Source organism: Chionomys nivalis, chromosome 18, assembly GCF_950005125.1.
Source record: "Chionomys nivalis chromosome 18, mChiNiv1.1, whole genome shotgun sequence".
In the NCBI taxonomy this organism is placed as follows: domain Eukaryota; kingdom Metazoa; phylum Chordata; class Mammalia; order Rodentia; family Cricetidae; genus Chionomys; species Chionomys nivalis.
Genome location: NC_080103.1, coordinates 64,414,887 through 64,435,017, shown reverse-complemented (window position 1 = coordinate 64,435,017; position 20,131 = coordinate 64,414,887). Strand labels below are relative to the sequence as shown.

The 20,131-nt window shown below is 38.3% G+C and overlaps 1 protein-coding gene across 1 annotated transcript in view; it reads right to left on the bottom strand.

Moving 5' to 3' along the window:
* Positions 1–18,643, bottom strand: part of Wls (Wnt ligand secretion mediator) — an 89,585-nt gene extending 70,942 nt beyond the window's left edge. The window contains exon 1 of the mRNA XM_057793981.1: positions 18,300–18,643. Coding sequence (XP_057649964.1) covers positions 18,300–18,405 — 106 coding nt within the window. The 5' untranslated portion in view covers positions 18,406–18,643. The remainder of the gene's footprint in view (positions 1–18,299) is intronic.
* Between the last annotated feature and the right edge of the window lie 1,488 nt (positions 18,644–20,131).

The following is a 20,131-nucleotide window of genomic DNA, read 5'->3' as shown; positions in this document are numbered from 1 at the left end:
TCTGTTCTCACCACTGGACAGGTGTGCCAGGCATAAACTTAAGAGAGAAATAAGGAAACTAACAGATGTTATGACTCAAATCGACTTAACAGACATATACAGAACATTTCACCTAAACACAAAAAAATACCTACTTCTCAGCACCTCATGTAACCTTCTCTAAAACTGACCACATACTCAATAACAAAGCAAAAAAATGGATACAAAAAAGTTGAAACAACCCTCAGTATCTTATCTGATCACCATGGCTTAAAGTCAGATTTCAACAACAACACAAAATATAGGAAGCCTACAATCTCACGGAAACTGAAAAATGCTCAACTGAATTACCACTGTGTCAAGAAAGAAATTAAAGATTCCTACGATTCAGTGAAAATAAAGGCATAACATATCCAAACTTATGAGACAATATGAGAGCAGTGCTATGAGGAAAGTTCATAACACTAAGTGACCACATAAAGAATTTGCAGAAATCCCTCACTAGCAACTTAGCAGCACACCTGGCAACTCTAGAACAAAAAGAAGCAAACTCACCTTGAAGAGGCAGATGAAAGGAAATAATCAAACTGAGTGCTGAAGTCAATAAAAAAACGAAACAAAGAGAACAATACAAAGAATCAGTGAAACAAAGAGTTTGTTCTTTGAGAAAAATCAATAAGATAGAAAAACGCTTATCCAAACTAATCAAAAGGGAGAGACAGAATATCCAAATTAACAAAATCAGAAAGGAAAAGTGGGACATAACAACAGATACTGAAGAAATCCACAGAATCTTTAAGTCATACTTCAAAAATCTGTACTCCACAAAATTGGAAAACCTAAAACAAATGGACAATTTTCTGTATAAGTACAATTAACCAAAATTAAATCAAGACCAAATAAACAACTTAAATAAACCTATAACGCCTATAGAAATAGAACCAGTCATTAAAAGTTTCCCAACCAAAAGACAAAACAAACAAACAACAACAAAAATAAAAAAAACAGGGCCAGATGGTTTCATCACAGAATTCTGTCAGAATTTCAAATTACCAATATTTCTCAAATTGTTCCACATAATAGAAACAGAAGCAACTTTTAATGAAGTTACAGTAACCCTGATACCTAAACCACACAAAAATGCAACTAAGAAAGAAAATTACAAACCAATCTCTCTTATGAACATTGATGCAAAAATATTCAATAAAATATTAGCAAACCGAATCTAAGAATACATCAAAAAAAGTCATCCATCATGATCAAGTAGGCTTCATCCCAGAGATACAGGAATGGTTCAACATTCAAAAATCTGTCAATGTAATCCACCATATACACAAACTGAATAAAAAAACACATGACAATCATATTAGATGTTGAATAGGCCTTGGACAAATCCAACACCCCTTCATAATTAAGGTCTTTGAGAGATTAGGGATACAAGGAACAAGTGTAAACATAGTAAAGGCAGTACACAGCAAGTCGACAGCCAATATCAAACTAAACTGAGAGACACTCAAAGTGATTCCATTAATATTTGGAACAAGACATGGCTATCCACTTTCTATATCTATTCAATATAGTGCTGGAAGTTCTAGCTGGAGCAAAAAAAAAAAAGCAACGAAAGAAGACTAAAGGGACATAAATTGGAAAGGAAGAAGTCAAACTTTCACTGTTTGCAGATGATATAATAATATACATTAGTGATCCTAAAATTCTCACAGGGAACTCCTACAGCTGATAAACACCTTCAGTAATGTGGCAGGATAAAAGATTAAGTCAAAAAAAAAAATCAGTAAACCTTCTATAAACAAATGATAAATGGGTTGAAAAAAAAGGAAACATCACCCTTTACAATAGCCACAGATAACATAAAATATCTTAGGGGTAACTTTAACCAAACAAATGAAAGACCTGTATGACAAGAACTTTAAGTCTCTGAAGTAAGAAGTGGAAGAAGGTATCAGAAAATAAAAAGATCACCCATGTTCTCGCATAGGGAGGACCAACATAATAAAAAATTACAATCTTACCAAAAGCAATATACATGTTCAATGTAATTCTCATCAAAATTCCATCACAATTCTTCACAGACCTCAAAAGAACAATATTCAACTTTATATGGGAATGCAAAAAAACCAGTATAGCCAAAAAACAATCTTGTACAATAAAGGAACTTCCAGGAAAGCATCATCATCCCTGACATCAAACTCTATTACAGAGCTACAGTAATGAAAACAGCTTGGTACTGGCATAAAACCAGACTCGTGGATCAATGGATTGAATTGAAGACTCTGACATTAATCCACACACCTACGAAAACATGATTTATGATAAAGACATCAAAATTGAACAACGGAAGAAAGAAAGCATCTTCAACAAACGTGCTGGCATAACTTGATGTTAACATGTAGAAGAATGAAAATAGATCCATATCTATCCCCATGCATAAAACTCAAAACAAGTGAATCAAAGATCTCAACATAAATCCAATTACATTGAAGTTGATAGAAGAGTAAGTGTGAAGTAGCCTTGAATGCATTGGCACAGGAGACCACTTCCTAATTCTAACACTAATAGCACAGACACTGAGAGCAACAATTAATAAATAAGACCTCCTGAAACTGAGACTCTCCTGTAAGGCAAAGAAAACAGTCAATACGACAAAAAGGTAGCTTAAAAAACTAAATTCTGCTTGGGGAAACAGAAAAAAAACACCAATGACCTGAACAGATTACAGCTTATCAATACAATACTTAAAGAGATATCCAACAAGCCGGGCGGTGGTGGCGCACGCCTTTAATCCCAGCACTCGGGAGGCAGAAGCAGGAGGATCTCTGTGAGTTCGAGACCAGCCTGGTCTACAAGAGCTAGTTCCAAGCCAGGCGGTGGTGGCGCACGCCTTTAATCCCAGCACTTGGGAGGCAGAGGCAGGCGGATCTCTGTGAGTTCGAGACCAGCCTGGTCTACAAGAGCTAGTTCCAGGACAGGCTCCAAAACCACAGAGAAACCCTGTCTTGAAAAACCAAAAAAAAAAAAAAAAAAAAAGAGCTAGTTCCAGGACAGGAACCAAAAGCTACGGAGAAACCCTGTCTCAAAAAAAAAAAAAAAAAAAAGAGACACCCAACAATTCTTTCACTGAAGTAACTATGAGTTAAATGGAAAAAGACAAAAAAAAAAAAAAAAAAACAACCAACCAAACAACAACAACAAAAAAGACTATAGAGAACATTTACTTCTCCTAGAAGATAGCTCAGAAGTCATATACGGCAATTTTTACAACAAATAATTCTGTGTTAAAAAATACAACTATGCCTTCTTACTCTTCTTACACCTGTTACCATGTAGCAAATAAGATTCCAAATTTCCAAGTTTTAATCACCACAAATCTAGTGCTTTCCCCAACAAAACACACCATAAACATAATTCTTTTCTCAGTTTCCATGACTTTAATTGTGAAGATCCTTGGTGAACTGGCCTATCTTGGAATTTTGTCAAGATCAAATGAGGTGATTTCTACAAAAGCACTTTGAAGAAGGATAAAAGCTGTCTACCAATGTAAGGAATCAGGAATATCAAATGCATGTCCTAGACTTAACATACACTCCACAAAGCATGATAAAGGTCATGACAAACCTTTGGTTTCTGGATTACCTCCATTTTTTTTTCTATTGTTATTTCTGAAAACAAAATGTTCGCTTATAACATTTCCCTATAATCTAGGGGGAAGTTCTCTCTGTCTTTAAATTATCTGATGTGTAATTATAAAACACAATTCTATAATTAAAACAGGTAATTAAATAATGAAATTAATACCAAAGAAAAATTTAAAGGACAGATATGCCAAGAAAAGACACCTAAATAGGGCAAAAATCCTACACTAGAAACAAATACAGGGATAATGGTTTCCATATTATCACATTAAAGTCAGGACAATTATAAATCTTAGAAGACATTCTGAATGTGAGCATTTGTTAGAGTAATATTAACAATATTTTACATGACTCCAATATCTTTGCATTTGAGAAACTCCTGCTTTTAAAAATGGTTATTTCTTGGTTGAACTGTGCCTCTAAACCACAGATTTATAGTATTTTTTCTACAGTGAACTTATTTTCAAGAAAGTAAAACGTTTAAGAAAACATGGATAGTACACAATAAGTATACTAGAATTTTTAAGTATGCTTTTGTCTTAAATTCCTCCCAAGTCTATCCTCGCCCTTTGCGGATATTTACAATCTTCCATGACACATGCTCTATACCTTCTTGGTTCAAGGAAAACACACCTACAGCATTTCAAATTAACTACTGACCCTTACTCTCACACTATAAACAAACCCTTTTCAGAATCTCAATTGCATTGTGTCCACATTGGTTAAAGCTGGAAGCCTGGTGACCTCATGTGGTGTTAGCTTCTCCCATGCACCAACAGCATCCGCCTTTCTACTCAATTACCCTTTTTGGTGCCAGAGGATTGCTACCCAATGAACATACACAATAGGCTTCTGCTTCATTACACTAACCAACAGCAGGATAGAAATAAGCAGAAGAGGAATAAACAAGCTAATTTATCATGAGGCCAGAGCAAGCATTCACCCGTCTTGCCATGGAAAACTTGAGTGGTTAACAGGCATCTCTGTAGTCTGAGGTGATGTTTATGATCTTACAGATTATAGACCAGCTGCACAGAACCCTAATGATTCAAGAATTTTTCAGACTATCAAGGTGTGAACATAAGCACACAAGAATCCCTACCTTGAAAACACTAAATTCCTATATAAAATCTACTCAATAATTATTTGGGGATTCTCAGCCCAGGATTTCAGATAATGGGGACTGACATTCTGATAATTTGCCCCAAGTGCTCAAACTGACTGTGGGGCCTCTGTTATTCATCATGAACGAGGTGGTCAGGAGGGACCCAGCCTCTTTGTAGGGAGGATCTGGTGCCCCTTCATTAGGCAAGGGCACAGCGGTTGATTAAATTAACAACTTCGGAGGGCTTCAGTCCCAGTTCCCAGACATTAGCACCATCATCCAGAACAAATTAAAGTCTCACAGCAATTAAGCAGATTTTGAAAATGAATTTCCCATGGTTCAATAGCTCAATAGCAATCTTGAGTTAAGTAGTAGAACAGAGTTTGAAGGAAAGAGGAGGAATTGCTAAATTTCTAAAGTAAATGTGCAGCTGGCAGAAAGACAACAGAAAGCCTCTGTTGAGTGTCTCTACTTAGTGAGACTTTGCATTTTAGGCACCAGAGGTGAAAAAAAATAAAATTTAAACAAAATTGTTGCATTAAAAAGATGAATTTCAGAAAGATTTTCTTTTTCTATTATTATTATTTTTAATTCCTTTAAGATTGTTATGTTCTTAAGGAGACAGAAAACTTATTTCCTATCACAAGAGTTTAACTCAAACCAACAGTTGAATATGATCCACATCTTAAGGATCTTTAGAACAGCTTCCCCAGGACCCTAAAAACAAAATAATCATTGTTTAATTTTAAGGATTCAGTATTTGACAGACCCTATACTGAAGTCTTTTAGCATCTTATTTAATCTTGTGAGATAAGCCTGGAGAGTCCTACTTAACAGTCTTTGAAGAATACTCTCAGACTTGGATTAAGTAATTATTCAAGGTTGCATAACAAGCACATGGTAGAGCCAGGATTTGAATCCACACCTTCTTGGTTATGATTTACTGGTGAAATCCTTACTTAGCACACCTAGAGAATAGGTTCTATCTCTAACATGATAAATAAATAAGTTTAAAATTTAAGCTCCTATTTAAATCTAACCTTTCAGTCTCAAAGAACAACTATATGTAAGCAAAATGTTTCAAAAAGTAGAAAAATGAATTCCCATTTTTAAGTTTGTAGTCAAACTGTGGGGCTCTAAAATGAGTCCTTTCAGAACAGTCATCATGAAGAAGAAGAAACTCATCTAAAATAAGTCCCTCCAAACAATCCTAGTGAAGCAGAAGAAATATATTTGCTTTGTAAACACAATAAATCACAAGTTTTCCACTATCACTCAGCATCTCTATTTGATTATTAAAACTTTGGAAATATATGCACTAGAGCATATTACTTTTATATTTAATTGTGAAGTATGGGCAAGCAATCACAGCCAGTTATCTATGTTTATGCCCAATAAAAGCTAAAAACACATAAACAAGAGGGAATGACCATGAACAGTGACTGGGAAGCTTAGATCAAACTATATGCTGTCCCTTGGTCTCCTCTGAGCCTTGATTTCCACAATATTAGAGAGGTCCCCTTTCAACTTCAAAAATGGTACAAGTTTATTCATATCCAACCAAGCATACATTCCATGAGGGTATGCATAAACTTTTGTTAACATGTTCAAGAGAAAATTAATAGTCTTATTTTCATTTAAACATGAAAGTACAGCCTGGAATACAACACTTCAAAATTTATGGTAGACCTTAATGGACATTTTTGGTACCCTTGCAGTAAGTCCAAAGTACAAGGCATTTACCCATGCAATTCTTCAACCATATTCCTGGTACCCATATTGTACTTGACTATGATAGAACTGCACATCAATATAGAATTTATAGTTTTATATAGCTTCTTATATATTATATTATAATTATACTATTCTTATTTTAGAATTCAGATGGTGACAAAGATGTATACTGGTAGAGTGCTTACACAGCATGCACATGCCTCTACTGCCACAAAAAATGCTGACAATACAGCTCTATAGTTCTAGTTAATACTCCGATAGCTGATATGAATTAGTAAAAGATCATCATTTTCCCTCAAATCTGATATTCAAAAATCTCTATCATATATTATGCATTTGGAAGAGGAAAATGTCATATGGATAATGACTTCAGTTTTATATTGTAAAACAAGAGAGCAACTAAGGTGTGTATTGTAACAAGAGATAGAACATGTAAGTAAAATTTCTTTAAAATTTGTTACCTAGTCTTACCTATGCTATGAACAGCCATGCTTTTAGATTTTGAGGGCAGTGTCAATGATTTAACTCAGAGCCTTGTCTGAGCTATCTCCCCAACCCCAAACCAGAATATTAAAAGAAAAATATTTAAGATTCAAATTAAATCTTGAGAAAATTATTAATAAAAACTAAGCCCAAAGATAAATGAACTACTGTGATTATCAAATATGTGGATGATATACTTCTCGAGCTATTGGTTAGCACAGACTATGCCAAGAAGAAAGTCACAAAGCAGTATTGTTGAGTTTCCAGTAGTACCTAACCCACTGAAAAGCAAAAACACAGGATGAACACAAACGTATACATGTGTTGCTAAGCATGTACTTAGTGGTAACTTCTAATACAGAAATGTGAGGTTCAGAAAGTGATTCCTGTAATGTCTATGAGAAGGCACACATGGAACAAATGTGTAAGTTATACTTACTTAAATTCCATGTTCTGCCTATAAATTCTTTATATAAAGAAACTGAGACTTACAACATATTAAAGTTTTGCCTACGTTTCAGAGGAAGGGTGATAACAGATAAATCAGATCACTACCACTGGTTGCTACAATAAAATCCTAGAACTTGAAAAACTTTGAACAGGAGTATTACTGCATTTTGTTTTATTTTCTTATACATAATAGACAACTGTTCTAACTATAACTTAGCTATAATTCCTGCCCTCTTTTAACTTTTTTGTTTGTTTTGTTTTTTGAGACAGGATGTCTCAGCTATCTTGGAACTCACTTTGGAGAACAAGCTGGCCTCGAACTTATAGAGATCCACCTGCCTCTGCCTCCCTAAGTGCTGGGATTAAAGGCGTGTACCACCACACCTGGCTCTCTTTTCACTTGAGACAGCATCTCATAAATTGCTAAAGCTAGCCTTGAAGTCACTGCCCAAGTAACAGTGATCCTTCTGCATTAGCTTCTTTTTTTTTTATTTTTTTTATTTTTTTTTTTGGTTTTTTCAAGACAGGGTTTCTCTGTAGCTACGGAGCCTGTCCTGGAACTAGCTCTGTAGACCAGGCTGGCCTCGAACTCACAGAGATCCGCCTGCCTCTGCCTCCCGAGTGCTGGGATTAAAGGCGTGCGCCACCACCGCCCGGCTGCATTAGCTTCTTGACTTGAGTGCTGAGATAAAGGCTTTTACTGCCCAGTGTAGCTGACTTTCATTTGCGCCACCAACCAGCTCCCAAATCAGGACATGGAAACTTATTATTTATTATGAATGTTCAGCCTTAGCTTATCCTTATGTCACTAGTTCTTATAATTTATATTAACCTTTTTCTCTTCATGTATGATTTAACCTTTCATTCTGTATGTCCTGCTGTGTCTGACTGACTGGCAAGCTGCGGGGCATCTCCCACTCTTTCTCCCCTTTTCTCTCCTTTCTTCTTTCTTCTCTTCTTTCCTCTTACTTATTCTCTCTGCCCAGGAGCCCCACCTATCCCTTTAATGTCTAGCTGTTAGCCATACAGCTTTTTATTAGACCAATCAGGTGCTTTAGACAGGCAAAGTGAAACAACAACACATCTTTACATAATTAAAAACCACACAAAAATGTAACACATCTTTGCCTAGTTTAAGAAATTCAACATAAACAAATTTAACTCACCTTCATATAGTTAAAATAATATTTCACAACATAAACAAATGCAACACATCTTTGCATAAAGTAATATTCCACAGTAATCAGGTTTTCAGTAAACAAAAAATATCACATGAAAAACCTTTAGCTACCATGCTGCTATTTTATAGAATAGCTATTTCTCAAGAATCTTTCAATACACCCAAGTAATCAACCAAATTTTAAAAGCTCTTACTAATGAGGAATTAATGGCTTACTTAGAAAGAGTGGGGATAAGTAGCTACTGTCTCATAGATATGCTAACCATGGTTTTTAATCAGAATCTTGAACATATTCATCATTCTCATAAAATTCATTTTCTTGAGTGAGTGGAGTAAGAGAAGAAAGTAATGAAGGGATTTTTGGGTGTCTGTGAAAAAAAAGAAAGGAGAAATGAGAAAAGAACAAGGGGAACAAATGCTAAATTAAAGACAATCGTGCTCACTCATCTTAAAAAAAAATCAACAAATTATCTCTTTTTTGCTTTCTTTATTTTCATCAGCTATTACACAGAAATACCATGTCTTTTAGAGAGAAACTCTGCTCTGCCTGAGCATGTACAAAGAGTGGTGCCAGCGTCTCAACAGGCCTGTACTCTTAGGAACCTGAAGGTTCTATGCAGCCAGAGGTTGAAACAAATAAAGATATCTCAGGTCTCACAGTTTTCTGTAGTTGCCTTCCCTGTCCTCCAACAATATGAAGAATCTGATCTTTTCCAAGTAGAGACATGTTCTGTAAGTTTTAGCAGTTTGTTCATAGACTGCTCAAGAATTTTATCTCTAACTGCTTAGGCCAGGATTGCAAAGCTAAAGCAGGAACCTGGTTCACATAGGACAGAATCAGCTTAAGAGAACAGAGCAAAGAAAGGAATGTGGGGGTGTGTCTTTCCCATTAGAGGCATTCTACTCAGGGCAAGTTAGAGCCTAAAGGACAACATAAAACATGTTGAGAAGCAGATTAAAAGAAACTGGACTTCAAAAATGCATGCTTGCCTTGAGAGAAGGCTAGATTTAACAAAGTTGGAGCCACTTCTTAGTTGTGATAACCTGAAGGCAAACCTGCTAAGTAAAGAGAGACTGAAAGTTGATATCATGTTAACTAAATTACATGTTGCTTCATGACTGCTTTGTTCAAGAAAAGGAAAGACAAAGGAAGAATTTACATACAATTCATTAGACTGACTTTATTAATGTAGAACTTGAAAAACACTGAGCCAACCAATTTCAGATCAATTGCCTTTTTTCTAAAGGAAAATTTTAATGCTTCGCCAAAACTAATATAGTAGACTTGATCTTCCCTTTTAAATCTCTCTGCTTTATTAGACATATGCATTTGTGGATAAAGCCCCTCAGCTATGCAAGAGAATTAGCTGGACGTTTAAGAAAGTCCTATAATTTGCATGAACCAGTTTAAAAATTAAAAAAAGAAAAAGATCATTCTTTTTTCTGAGAATATTAAAAGCATACAACAGGAAGGAGAAAAAGCAGCAGAAACTTGACAGGATTTAAATGGGCATGGAGATGGAAGGGCTCAGCTCAGTGTGGGCATGGAGATGGAAGGGCTCAGCTCAGTGTGGGCATGGAGATGGAAGGGCTCAGCTCAGTGTAGGCATGGAGATGGAAGGGCTCAGCTCAGTGTGGGAAAATGAGTGGTACCAGAAAAAAGTAGGTGTGAGAAATACAGCCTAGCTGAAGGGATGGGGTTTTTTTTTGTTTTTTTTTGTTTTGTTTTGTTTTGTTTTGTTTTTCGAGACAGGGTTTCTCTGTAGCTTTGGAGCCTGTCCTGGAACTAGCTCTGTAGACCAGGCTGGTCTCGAACTCACAGAGATCCACCTGCCTCTGCCTCCAGAGTGCTAGGATTAAAGGTGTGCGCCACCACCGCCCAGCTGAAGGGATGTTTGCAGAGGCCTTAAATTTTCTTTTTCTGGGCCACATGCTGCTATCATCTCCTGCAATATCCACATTCAATATCTGTTGTACCGGCTAAAGACAAAGGGTACTCTTCAGTACTCATTTCCCAAGTTTTCTGTAATGCTCATATCCCTTAGCTTCATGAGGCCATGTCACCAAGGAAGCACGTGAGTTTGTCAGGCTTACCCCTACCCAGCATGGCTTATAAGCATAGTCACAATCACAGTGCTGGGATGAGGATTGTTAAGTGTCAGGTACTAGAGTCATTTGTTTAGAATAAGTCATTTTGGTACTCAGTTAGCAATCAAAATGCTTAACTTGAGGAAGGGACATGAGCCAAAAAAGGAGATTGAGCTTCCATGTCATATTTCTTTTGAGTGGAACCTCACCCTTGCCCCTCTGTTTCTTAGAAATGGAAGGAAAACGGAAAAACAAAAAAGACAAAAAAAAGAAAGAAAGAAAGAAAGAAAGAAAGAAAGAAAGAAAGAAAGAAATGGAAGGAACAATGGGAGAAAAGCAGCATCCCCCATTAAGAACATGGCTTACGATTCAATAAAGGATAGCTTCAAAAGAGTTCCTTAGACTGGTCCTGTGGAACTATAGCCACAGGATCTCCACTACTCAGGGCAACAGCAGGCTATCTGAAGGGAGTTTCAGTGAGGGTCCAGTGATGATGGTATGTCAGAGGCCTGGAACCACACATTACAATGAACATTATGGGGGTGGGGCTGGTTGGACTAAAGGGTATATACTGTGTGACATACAGCAGCTCCAGATACCACTAGAATGAAAGAAAAGGTGCTGGAAAAAATGGGGGAGCAATTTGTTTGGTTTGGTTTTTGTTTTTAACTTGGAGAGAGTTCTTTTGGGGGGTATACAGCAGGTGTGAGGGGTGGTTATGGGGGGTGGGAAGAGAGCAAGATTGGGGTATATGATGTGAAAATCTCATAGAATCAATAAATACTTATGTTTAAAGAAAAATACAAATTCTAATGTGCACATACAGCAATGTACTTCTTGGTATATACTATTGATTGAACACTTTCATGGTGGAAAATTAGATTAGAAAACAGCCTAAACGGAGGTAATGGTGGTACAACTTTAGTTCCAGCACTAGGAAGGCAGAGGCAGGAAGATCTCTCTGAGTTCAAGGTCAGTCTGGTCTACAAAGTGACTTCCAGAATAGCTAGAGTTGTTACACAGAGAAACCCTGTCAAAAAAAAAAAAAAAAGGTGAAAAATAAGTCATTCCAGAGAGCAATTATACTGGTGGAAAATTAAAAGACATTTGTAAAAAATCTTTAATTTTCTTAGTCCTCTGGTTTTCTGAAATTGTTAACTTCTGAACAAAGCAAAAGGTCAATTTTAAAAGACATAAACAATAACAATGAAGTTTAAGAAAAAAAATCTTAAATAGTTCTGAGACTGAACTGAATATTCAAGAAAGTAGCAATACTGTCATTGTGGGTTATAATGATCATTGAACCAATCTAAATTATTTTACATGGTCACCCAAAAGGAAACAATTACAGAAAAGCAAGTGCCTGCTCCTGGTCAGACATTCACATGATTCTTACTTTTGTTCTTTTATAAAACTGTATTAGGAAAAGAATGTGCAGGATTGTTGAAGAAGTTGGGAAAACCATAGAAAAGTAGCAAAAGAGTCTCAGCATATTTTTAATTCTGAAATATGAAGTGTCTTCTTTTTCATGATTTAATAATCTTTTCAGTTTGTTTGATCTTAAAGTCCTGTCCTCCCATTGTCGTCAGATACTTTGGAACTACCTGTATACGGCCTACTTGTCCCTTTAGGCCACCATCAACAAGTCTCAGAGGGGAGATCTAACCAAGTGAAAATAATATGACTGTGTAAATCTGTTGGAGTTTCTATGAAAACTAAGAGCTTCAATTTTTTCCATGTATTAAAAATATATATATTAGCATTTTTTCCAAGAATAAAATGCACCTTTCATGGTGTCTACATGGCTACTCCTGAGAACTACTGCTTTTGTATGTTTACATTTTGGAAGGAATTTTTTCCCTGATAATTTTTTTATTACTTTATAAATAATACCAATCAAAATTTCCACTTCTTCCCCTCCTCCCTCTTCCCTCCGGCTCCCCCACTCACCCTCCCCCCCTTCTAAGAGAGGGCAGGCCCTCCCACTCCCAGAAAGTCCAAGGCCCTCCCCACTCCCAGAAAATTATTTTTAAGTTTCAACTGTTCCCATTACTGCCATCCACAACTTTCCAAAGCATCATCAGTCTCCAGTGATTCTTTCTCTTATCTTCCTTTGAGAAGTCCAAACTTCTTATAGAACCACATAAATATATCAAACTCAGAGCTGGGTAGACTAAAAACAGCTAATATTTCTTCCTGATTAATGAACCAGGCTGCTCAGACAATTGGATGATTCATACAATTATGGGGGCTGGATGGAACTTGTAAGAAAGTAAAAATAGTGTTTCATTCTTTTTTCAAAGGATACCCTCCCTTTCTCTTGTTAAGATACTGCTTTGGCACTACAATTAGAATGCCTTTATCATCCTAGAGATTATTCTTCTCTTCCATGTCATTCAATAACTAACAATGAGAAATCAGTTACAGTTTCCTGCTCCTTATTATACCTCTCTGTATCAAAATCATTTCTACTGAGACCCAGAAGTCATGATTTAGATAGGATCATTTAACTCTGGTTTGTGATATCAGAGTTACTGGAATCTACTTCCATGCTTGACTGAGACAGTTAATCTTGAAAAATTTTTGTTAGAACTGTTTGCATCTTGATTTACTTATATAATAATGATAAAATGAGTACAAAAATATCAATGATGACCCAATTAAAAAGTTCAGGAGGTAAAGATGTTTGTTACTGGGGCTGGAGAGATGGCTCAGAGGTTAAGAGCACTGACTGCTCTTCCAAAGGTCCTGAGTTCAATTCCCAGCAACCACATGGTGGCTCACAACCATCTGTAATGAGGTCTGGTGCCCTCTTCTGACCTGCAGGCATACACACAGACAGAATATTGTATACATAATAAATAAATTTAAACAACAACAACAACAAAAAAAGATGTTTGCTACTAATTCTGACAAGAGTTTAATCCCTGGGGCCTACACGGTAGGATAGAACCAACTCTTCTGAGTTGGTTGTCCTATGAGATATGCACACATATACAAACATACACAAAATTTTTTTAATTGTGATATCATTAACATGACTTTTGTGGATTAAATTATACAAAATCTGGCACAAGGTGTACATTCAATGCATGTTCAACAGAATATTTTATCTGTCACTTATTTCAGGAAGAAAAATTAGCTAATAATTTGCTGAACAGTATAGCTTCCAATTTTGTATGTTCTCAAATTATCAATAAATAAATGGTTCTGAAAAACCTCATCATAAGAAATTTTCTGTGGGTCTCCCTGTGACTCCCCTAATTTACTGAGGCTCTAAGTCCTCTCTAAACAATCCCCAGACAACACATAGCTCTGTCCTGAGCACACCGTGGGCCCCAATAAATCATTTTGGACATTAGGTCAGTGGTACACCTAAGTTTTGAGCTAAAGACATTCTATAAAACCACTCTATGAGGGAGATAGGTATGAATCTTTCCTCAGTCAGTACATATTTAACAATAAAGGTTGCCAGAAATGAAAGCTTATGCCTTTAGGTCTAACACTTAGGAAGCAAGAGCTAGGCAGATCTATCTATGTGTCCTGGTCTGCATACAGAGCTTCATGCCAGACAGGTATACATAGTAAGATCCTGTCTTAAAAACAAGCAAAAATAAGAAACAGTGTGAAAAATAATAATGTAAAAAATGTAAAATTAAAAGTAAAATTATTGCAAAATGTCTACTAGATAAGGCAGGGTTATAGGCAGAGGATTTGTAAACACCACAAAACTATTTGTAATTACTCAAGGAAATATTTCTCACTTTACTAGGGAAAGAAAAATTGCACAAGAAGGCTGGATGGTACTAAGCAAACCATAAAACAATTAGAGCATTAGCATAAGCATTGTCTTATTGTAATAACCAAGAGGTTTAGCTTGCTAAATCAAATAATGTTATTTTAATAATAAAAAAATGATTACTCTAAGTGAATTTATGAGATTACCTGATTCTTCAAATGTTATTATCTCCAGAAAAGATTAATCAGAAGCTGAACAAACTACACATGATGGGCCAGATGCTCAAGTTCATGATTTTTAGTGGGCTGTGCTCTTGTTTCATGACACATGGTCTTCACAACCCTTCCATCACCCCTACAGCTGTTTCTCCATGAACTAAATTCATCAAATGTAAAACCAAAGGAAAAATATTTCAGTTTTTTTTTTAGGCTTGATTTTCAGAAGGGTAAAATTAAGCTATACCTTTCAAACACATTATTTGAAATATTAAAATATTGAAAAGAAAAAATATTTTATTTTCTTTTTAGGATTCTTGGATATTAAAATTAAAAAACAGCTAGTCACTTAGTAATTTTTCTGAATGTATAAAATAACAGATGCTTAATTTTATAGTATCTCAAAGTTTTAACAAGAACATAAACCACTGAATTTATAAATCTACCATTTTCTACCATGTAAGATATTCCTTACAGAGCCAGTTTGTAAAAAATTCCATCGAAAGTTCAACAATATATAGACACTGTCAAAAGGAAAACACACAAAGCCAGCCAGAAAGCAAGTAAATAAGCTAGGTAAAAAGGCCTTTAAGATATAGGAGATTTAAACTAAATCAAAGCCCAATTCCTTCTTTTGTTTTTATAGCTACTTTAAAAAAAATTCCCCTTGATTTTATGAGGCTACAATTGAATATTAGCCCAAATGTCACATAAAACTCTGAATACTAAAAGAATTATACAATTAGAGATGAAAAGGATCTTAAACTCATTTATCTACTAGTAAGGAGAAAAGCCTATTAGTTAAGTGACTTGCGTGGTCACTTTGAAATTCATGATTTGCTATGGCTGCTTAGGGGATTCATACTTTTGTTTTGTGTGTGTCGTGTATGTCCAATGAGGAGCTTTCCTACAAGATTCTCCTTCCCTGAGATGCCATGTTTTCTTCATGGGGGAAAACTCAATGGCTATAGTTCAAAAGGAACAGCTAACTTAGGAAGACTGCTTTATGATCAGAGTGCCTGGCCCCATAAGTAGAAATGGCATTGAGTGCAAAGATTTTTGATCTTTTCCTTGTCTTCCTAGCCTGTAAACTGTTCTTTCAAGTACTGATTCTACTGGTCCACTCTGCACAGTTTCATCTACTTTCAATTAGATAGAGAAGTTGAGTGGAAAACATAGCATGCATCTCTTGTTAATATTCATTTCCTGTATTTTGGTCATCTAGAGAGCTTGGGTTACCTAAATTTATTTAAGAATAAAATTGTTACTCTCCAAGTGGAAGAGGTAAAAACTAAAACAATAGTCAATGTGGGGTAAATCTAATCTGTTCAGTTTTAGGACTATAACTGAGGACAGTCACTGCAGTTGGGAGAAAAGGAAAGTAAAACACTAAGGTTATGTAAAAAACTTCATCCAAGAAATGTTAGAGAGAGATGTTTCTTTGCCACGTAAAGTAGTTTGATAATTTAGGAAAATCTATTTAGGCGGGGTGGGGGGGCTGAAGCTTCACTAACAAGGGAGGGCTTACTTCAGAGAAACTCTGATCTGAACAAACAACTTCTTTAACTCTGGTCAATCTAATGTCCAGCAGACACTTACAGGAACCTTGAATCTCCTCTGTGCAACAAAGATTCCAGAAAAGATGCTAATTCCAGAAGAGCTCTGGGAAACCTGCAGCAGGAACCAAGAGCTCTGTGGGCCCACATCAGCTTTGCGGAGGGTGGAGGGGGTGAAGTGGGGAAGTGGGGGTGGGCCTGCAGCGACAGGAAACTGTAATGGCTTACTATGTGCAAAAACCTCAAAAGGGAAGGTCAGACAAGGATAATAGGCCAATTTAATTCTGAACGAACAAGGTGCAAGAAATTTTATTATGGTCTGCCACTGAAATCACACTAGATCCAATAGCATCTAACTGCAACTGCTCATCAAGGGAAACAAGAGGTGTAATTGTAACCGCGGTATAATCACTGTGAGCGCGCCTAGACTGCTGCTGCCTACAGCTCCCAGCAGAGAAATATTAAGAGCCTGGAAAATCCAATACAGAGAAAAAGAGATCCTACATGGCGTAGCAAAACAAAAGCCAAAGCGGGTGTGTGTGTGTGTGTGTGTGTGTGTGTGCGCGCGCGCGCGCACCCGCGTATGTGCAAATGATAAAGCTGTTTGCTGTTTAGCACTGTGTGTGTGTGTACGTATGTGTGTGCAGTGATAAGACTGTTAGCAGTGTGTGTGTGTACAGTGATAAAGCTGTTTAGCCGTGTGTGTGTGTGTGTGTGTGTGTGTGTGTGCAATGAAAAAGCTGTTTAGCCCACCCGAAGGACAGAGGCTTAGAAAACTCTGGTTTTAACATATACTGGATCTCCTCTAAGAACTCCCTTCTTGAAGCTTCTCCCACTCTCCTTTGTTTAAAACACTTAGCCTCAATGTTACAAAGATTGGCAGTACCAGACTCTCTGGAATGCGAACCCAACACACCCGAGTCTAGAGGCAAAACACCGCGCCCATGACTCTAGGCGGGTCTGGAAAGCTCCTGCGTGGCCCAAGGGCTCCCGGGAAAATCACAGACACCCTCCGACCCCCCTCCCCGCGTGCCAGCGCTCTTCTACCCAGCTAAGAGCAACAGTCAGCCCCCAAGGAAGCCAAGCCTCCCAGCCGCGCCCGCTTCGAAGTTGGCACTGAAGTTTGTGCAAGGTTGTCCAGAATCTTGAGGAGGAAGGGACGTGAGGTGAGACGGACAGTGGAAGGAAGTTGAGTTTTCCGAGGCACAAGGTCGGCTACGTTGCAAGCCTTTTTTGCTCAAGAGGTCGGGCTAGAGCGCACTTAGAAAGTCTCTCTGGCGCCGTAGCTGGGGCTTGGGAGCTGTCACCTGAGGGCAGCCTAGGAGGGAGCAGGAAACGTCCTCCTTGGCGCCAGGGGAGGACCCCAGGTTTCCGACTCACTGGATCTTAGGGCTCAAAGCAATGGGGGGAGGGGAGATGGAAGAGGGGACAACAGGCAAAAGCAACACCTTTCAAACCGGCTTTCTGCTACGCCCTCTCCAAGTTCGTGCTGGGAGGATCAATTCTCTCCCAAACCACTCTACTCCATCCCAGATCGAGTCTTCAGCTCACACCAGTCTCCCGCCAGAGGTGGGTGGGGTGAGGCGTGGAAACCAAGGGCTGAAGGGTTGAAACCCTAAATCCTGCCCTAGTCCCTCGCCGAGACAACCGAATGCATTTACACAAGCCAGAGCCAGTAACAGCTCGCGGCTGACACAGGGAGCAGCTACCGACTCTTCTGTTATTCCTAATAAAGTCGATTGCGTTACCCTCCCAGAGCTGATTGGGAGGGAACCTAGAGGGAAGAGGGGGCGGCGAGGGGAAAGAGCAGGGGGAGCAATCAACTTTGCGACCCAGCACTTCCTCGCGATCCGTCGCCATGCTTAAGATCCACCCCCACCCCCTCCTGCCTTTCAAGTGGATACTGAAACTAGGCCAAAACTTTTCCCCTCCTTTTCTCTTTGCCACTAGACTGGATTGTGCCCCATGGAGCCCCATGGAGCTCTGCTTTCTTAAGCACAATAGCCGGACTAATTAGATCATAGAGGCAAGGCAGCGATACTGTAACAAGTAGCCCAAGAGGCAAAAGAGGGAAGGGCCGAAGAGAGGGAAAGGGGAAAGTTTGCAGCTCTCACACTTACCGATCAAGCCTCCCACCAGAAAGGCAACGATTTGAAAAACCAGCAGAATCCCTCCAACAATGCACAGCTTCTTGGTGCTCATGTTTTCTATAATTGCCCCAGCCATTTCTGCGCCCCCCCTTCTTTTCTCCTTTAAATAAATGTTTTAGGTTATGCTTTCGCTTCCCCTCTCCTTCTTCCTTGTCCTCTTTTCCTGGTGCTGCAAAACTTCAAGGGTGCGATATCACAGAGGAGATGGAACCCAGACCGCAGACGCCCGCGCGGATCCCCGGGCGAAGCCGCTCGGGCTCCCCAGATGCCCAGAGCTGAGACTGCGGCCGCTCGGCAGCCAGTGGACGCTTAAAGGAGCAGGGAAGCGGATCACATGACACGCCTCCCTCTCTTTCTTCCTCCCTCCCTCTCGCGTTTCCTCCCTCCCTCCCTCTCTTCCTCAACCGTGGCCCGCCAGTTCAGAGATCTGAGCTCCCGCCAGCTCTGGCTACCCGCTTTCAGGTTTGGCCTGCAGCTTGCCCGGGCAACAGCTGGTATCTTGAAGGGGGTGGCTGGTGTCGTTAAATGGGCTCCGCGTAAACAGCCTCTCACATGTTTCCTTTTCTGGTTCCCAAAGTATGGGATTTAAGTCACTAATGGGCCGCTTTGCAAACCCTTAACTTACACATTGAACCCACTCCACCACCAAGCACTAGAACTTTAGGAAGGAGGTGAATTTTTTAAAGTAATCTAATAAAGTGTAAGTAAAGAATAATAAAGAAAGGAAATAAGATCTCGGTTCAGGTTCCTTCTGCCTGGCCCTAGCCTGGGTTATTACCTGGCTAAATCTACCACTAAACTGCTTTTCAAGGAACCTGACTGTCCAGCCAAACAGACCTCTCTTCCTCACTACACCCTGGACATCCAATCTTGGTCTTAACTATTACCATAATGATTTAAAGTTAATTCAAAGCCCAATTTGTTTTTAAAAACTCTTTGCTTGTTTTTTACAGCACTTTTATATTTTTTCTAAGAGTTGATTCCCTTCAATTCTTCTGTTACACTTTCACCTATTATAAGGTCTTATGTATGCACATTTGTTTCCATTACTAAGCTATAAGGTCCTGGAAGACTGAGACCAAATTCAATTCACTTTGTATACCCCCCACATAGTGCCTAACAAAATTCTCACACTAGGAGTTCCTGAATAAACTTTTGTGAAATAAATAAATACGGAATGTTTAAGCAAGCCCACAGTTTGCATTTCAAAAGCCTTAGGGATCTTAGTTGGGTTAGATAGCACGCATGGTAAGCACTACCAGTCAGTTTTTCAGGTGGGTGGTCACAGCTAAAGAGGCTGAGTCAGGAGAATTAGGAGTTTAAGACCAACCTGTATAACTTTGGGAGACCCTGCCTCAAAATAAAAAGTAAGAAGTGATCTGGCGATGTAGTTCTGTGGGAGAGTTCTTGTTTAGTATATGGTATGATGCACTAGATTCAAACACCATTACAGGCAGAGAAGGAGAAAAGAGAATGCTAACTCTTTGAGATAGATGTTTATATGTATAAACTACTTCCAAGGAAAAGTGGTGGACAGTCATTTTAAAAGATTTCTTGGTCAGTTTGTCCTAGACTCCAGGGCCTTGTTTTTCTAAGTTTCATAAACTGCCTATTTAGCCAATACAACTCACATCACACCTTAGTTTTATAAAGGTGCCTCCTCGCCTTCCCAACACAAGTTTTACAAAGCCACCAGTACACCTGATTGATTTCTTGCTTCTTGTCCTCTTCTTGTGGAGGAACCATTTTAAGTACTGTCCTCCTCTGCACCTGCATAGATAACACCATGTAAGATATACTAT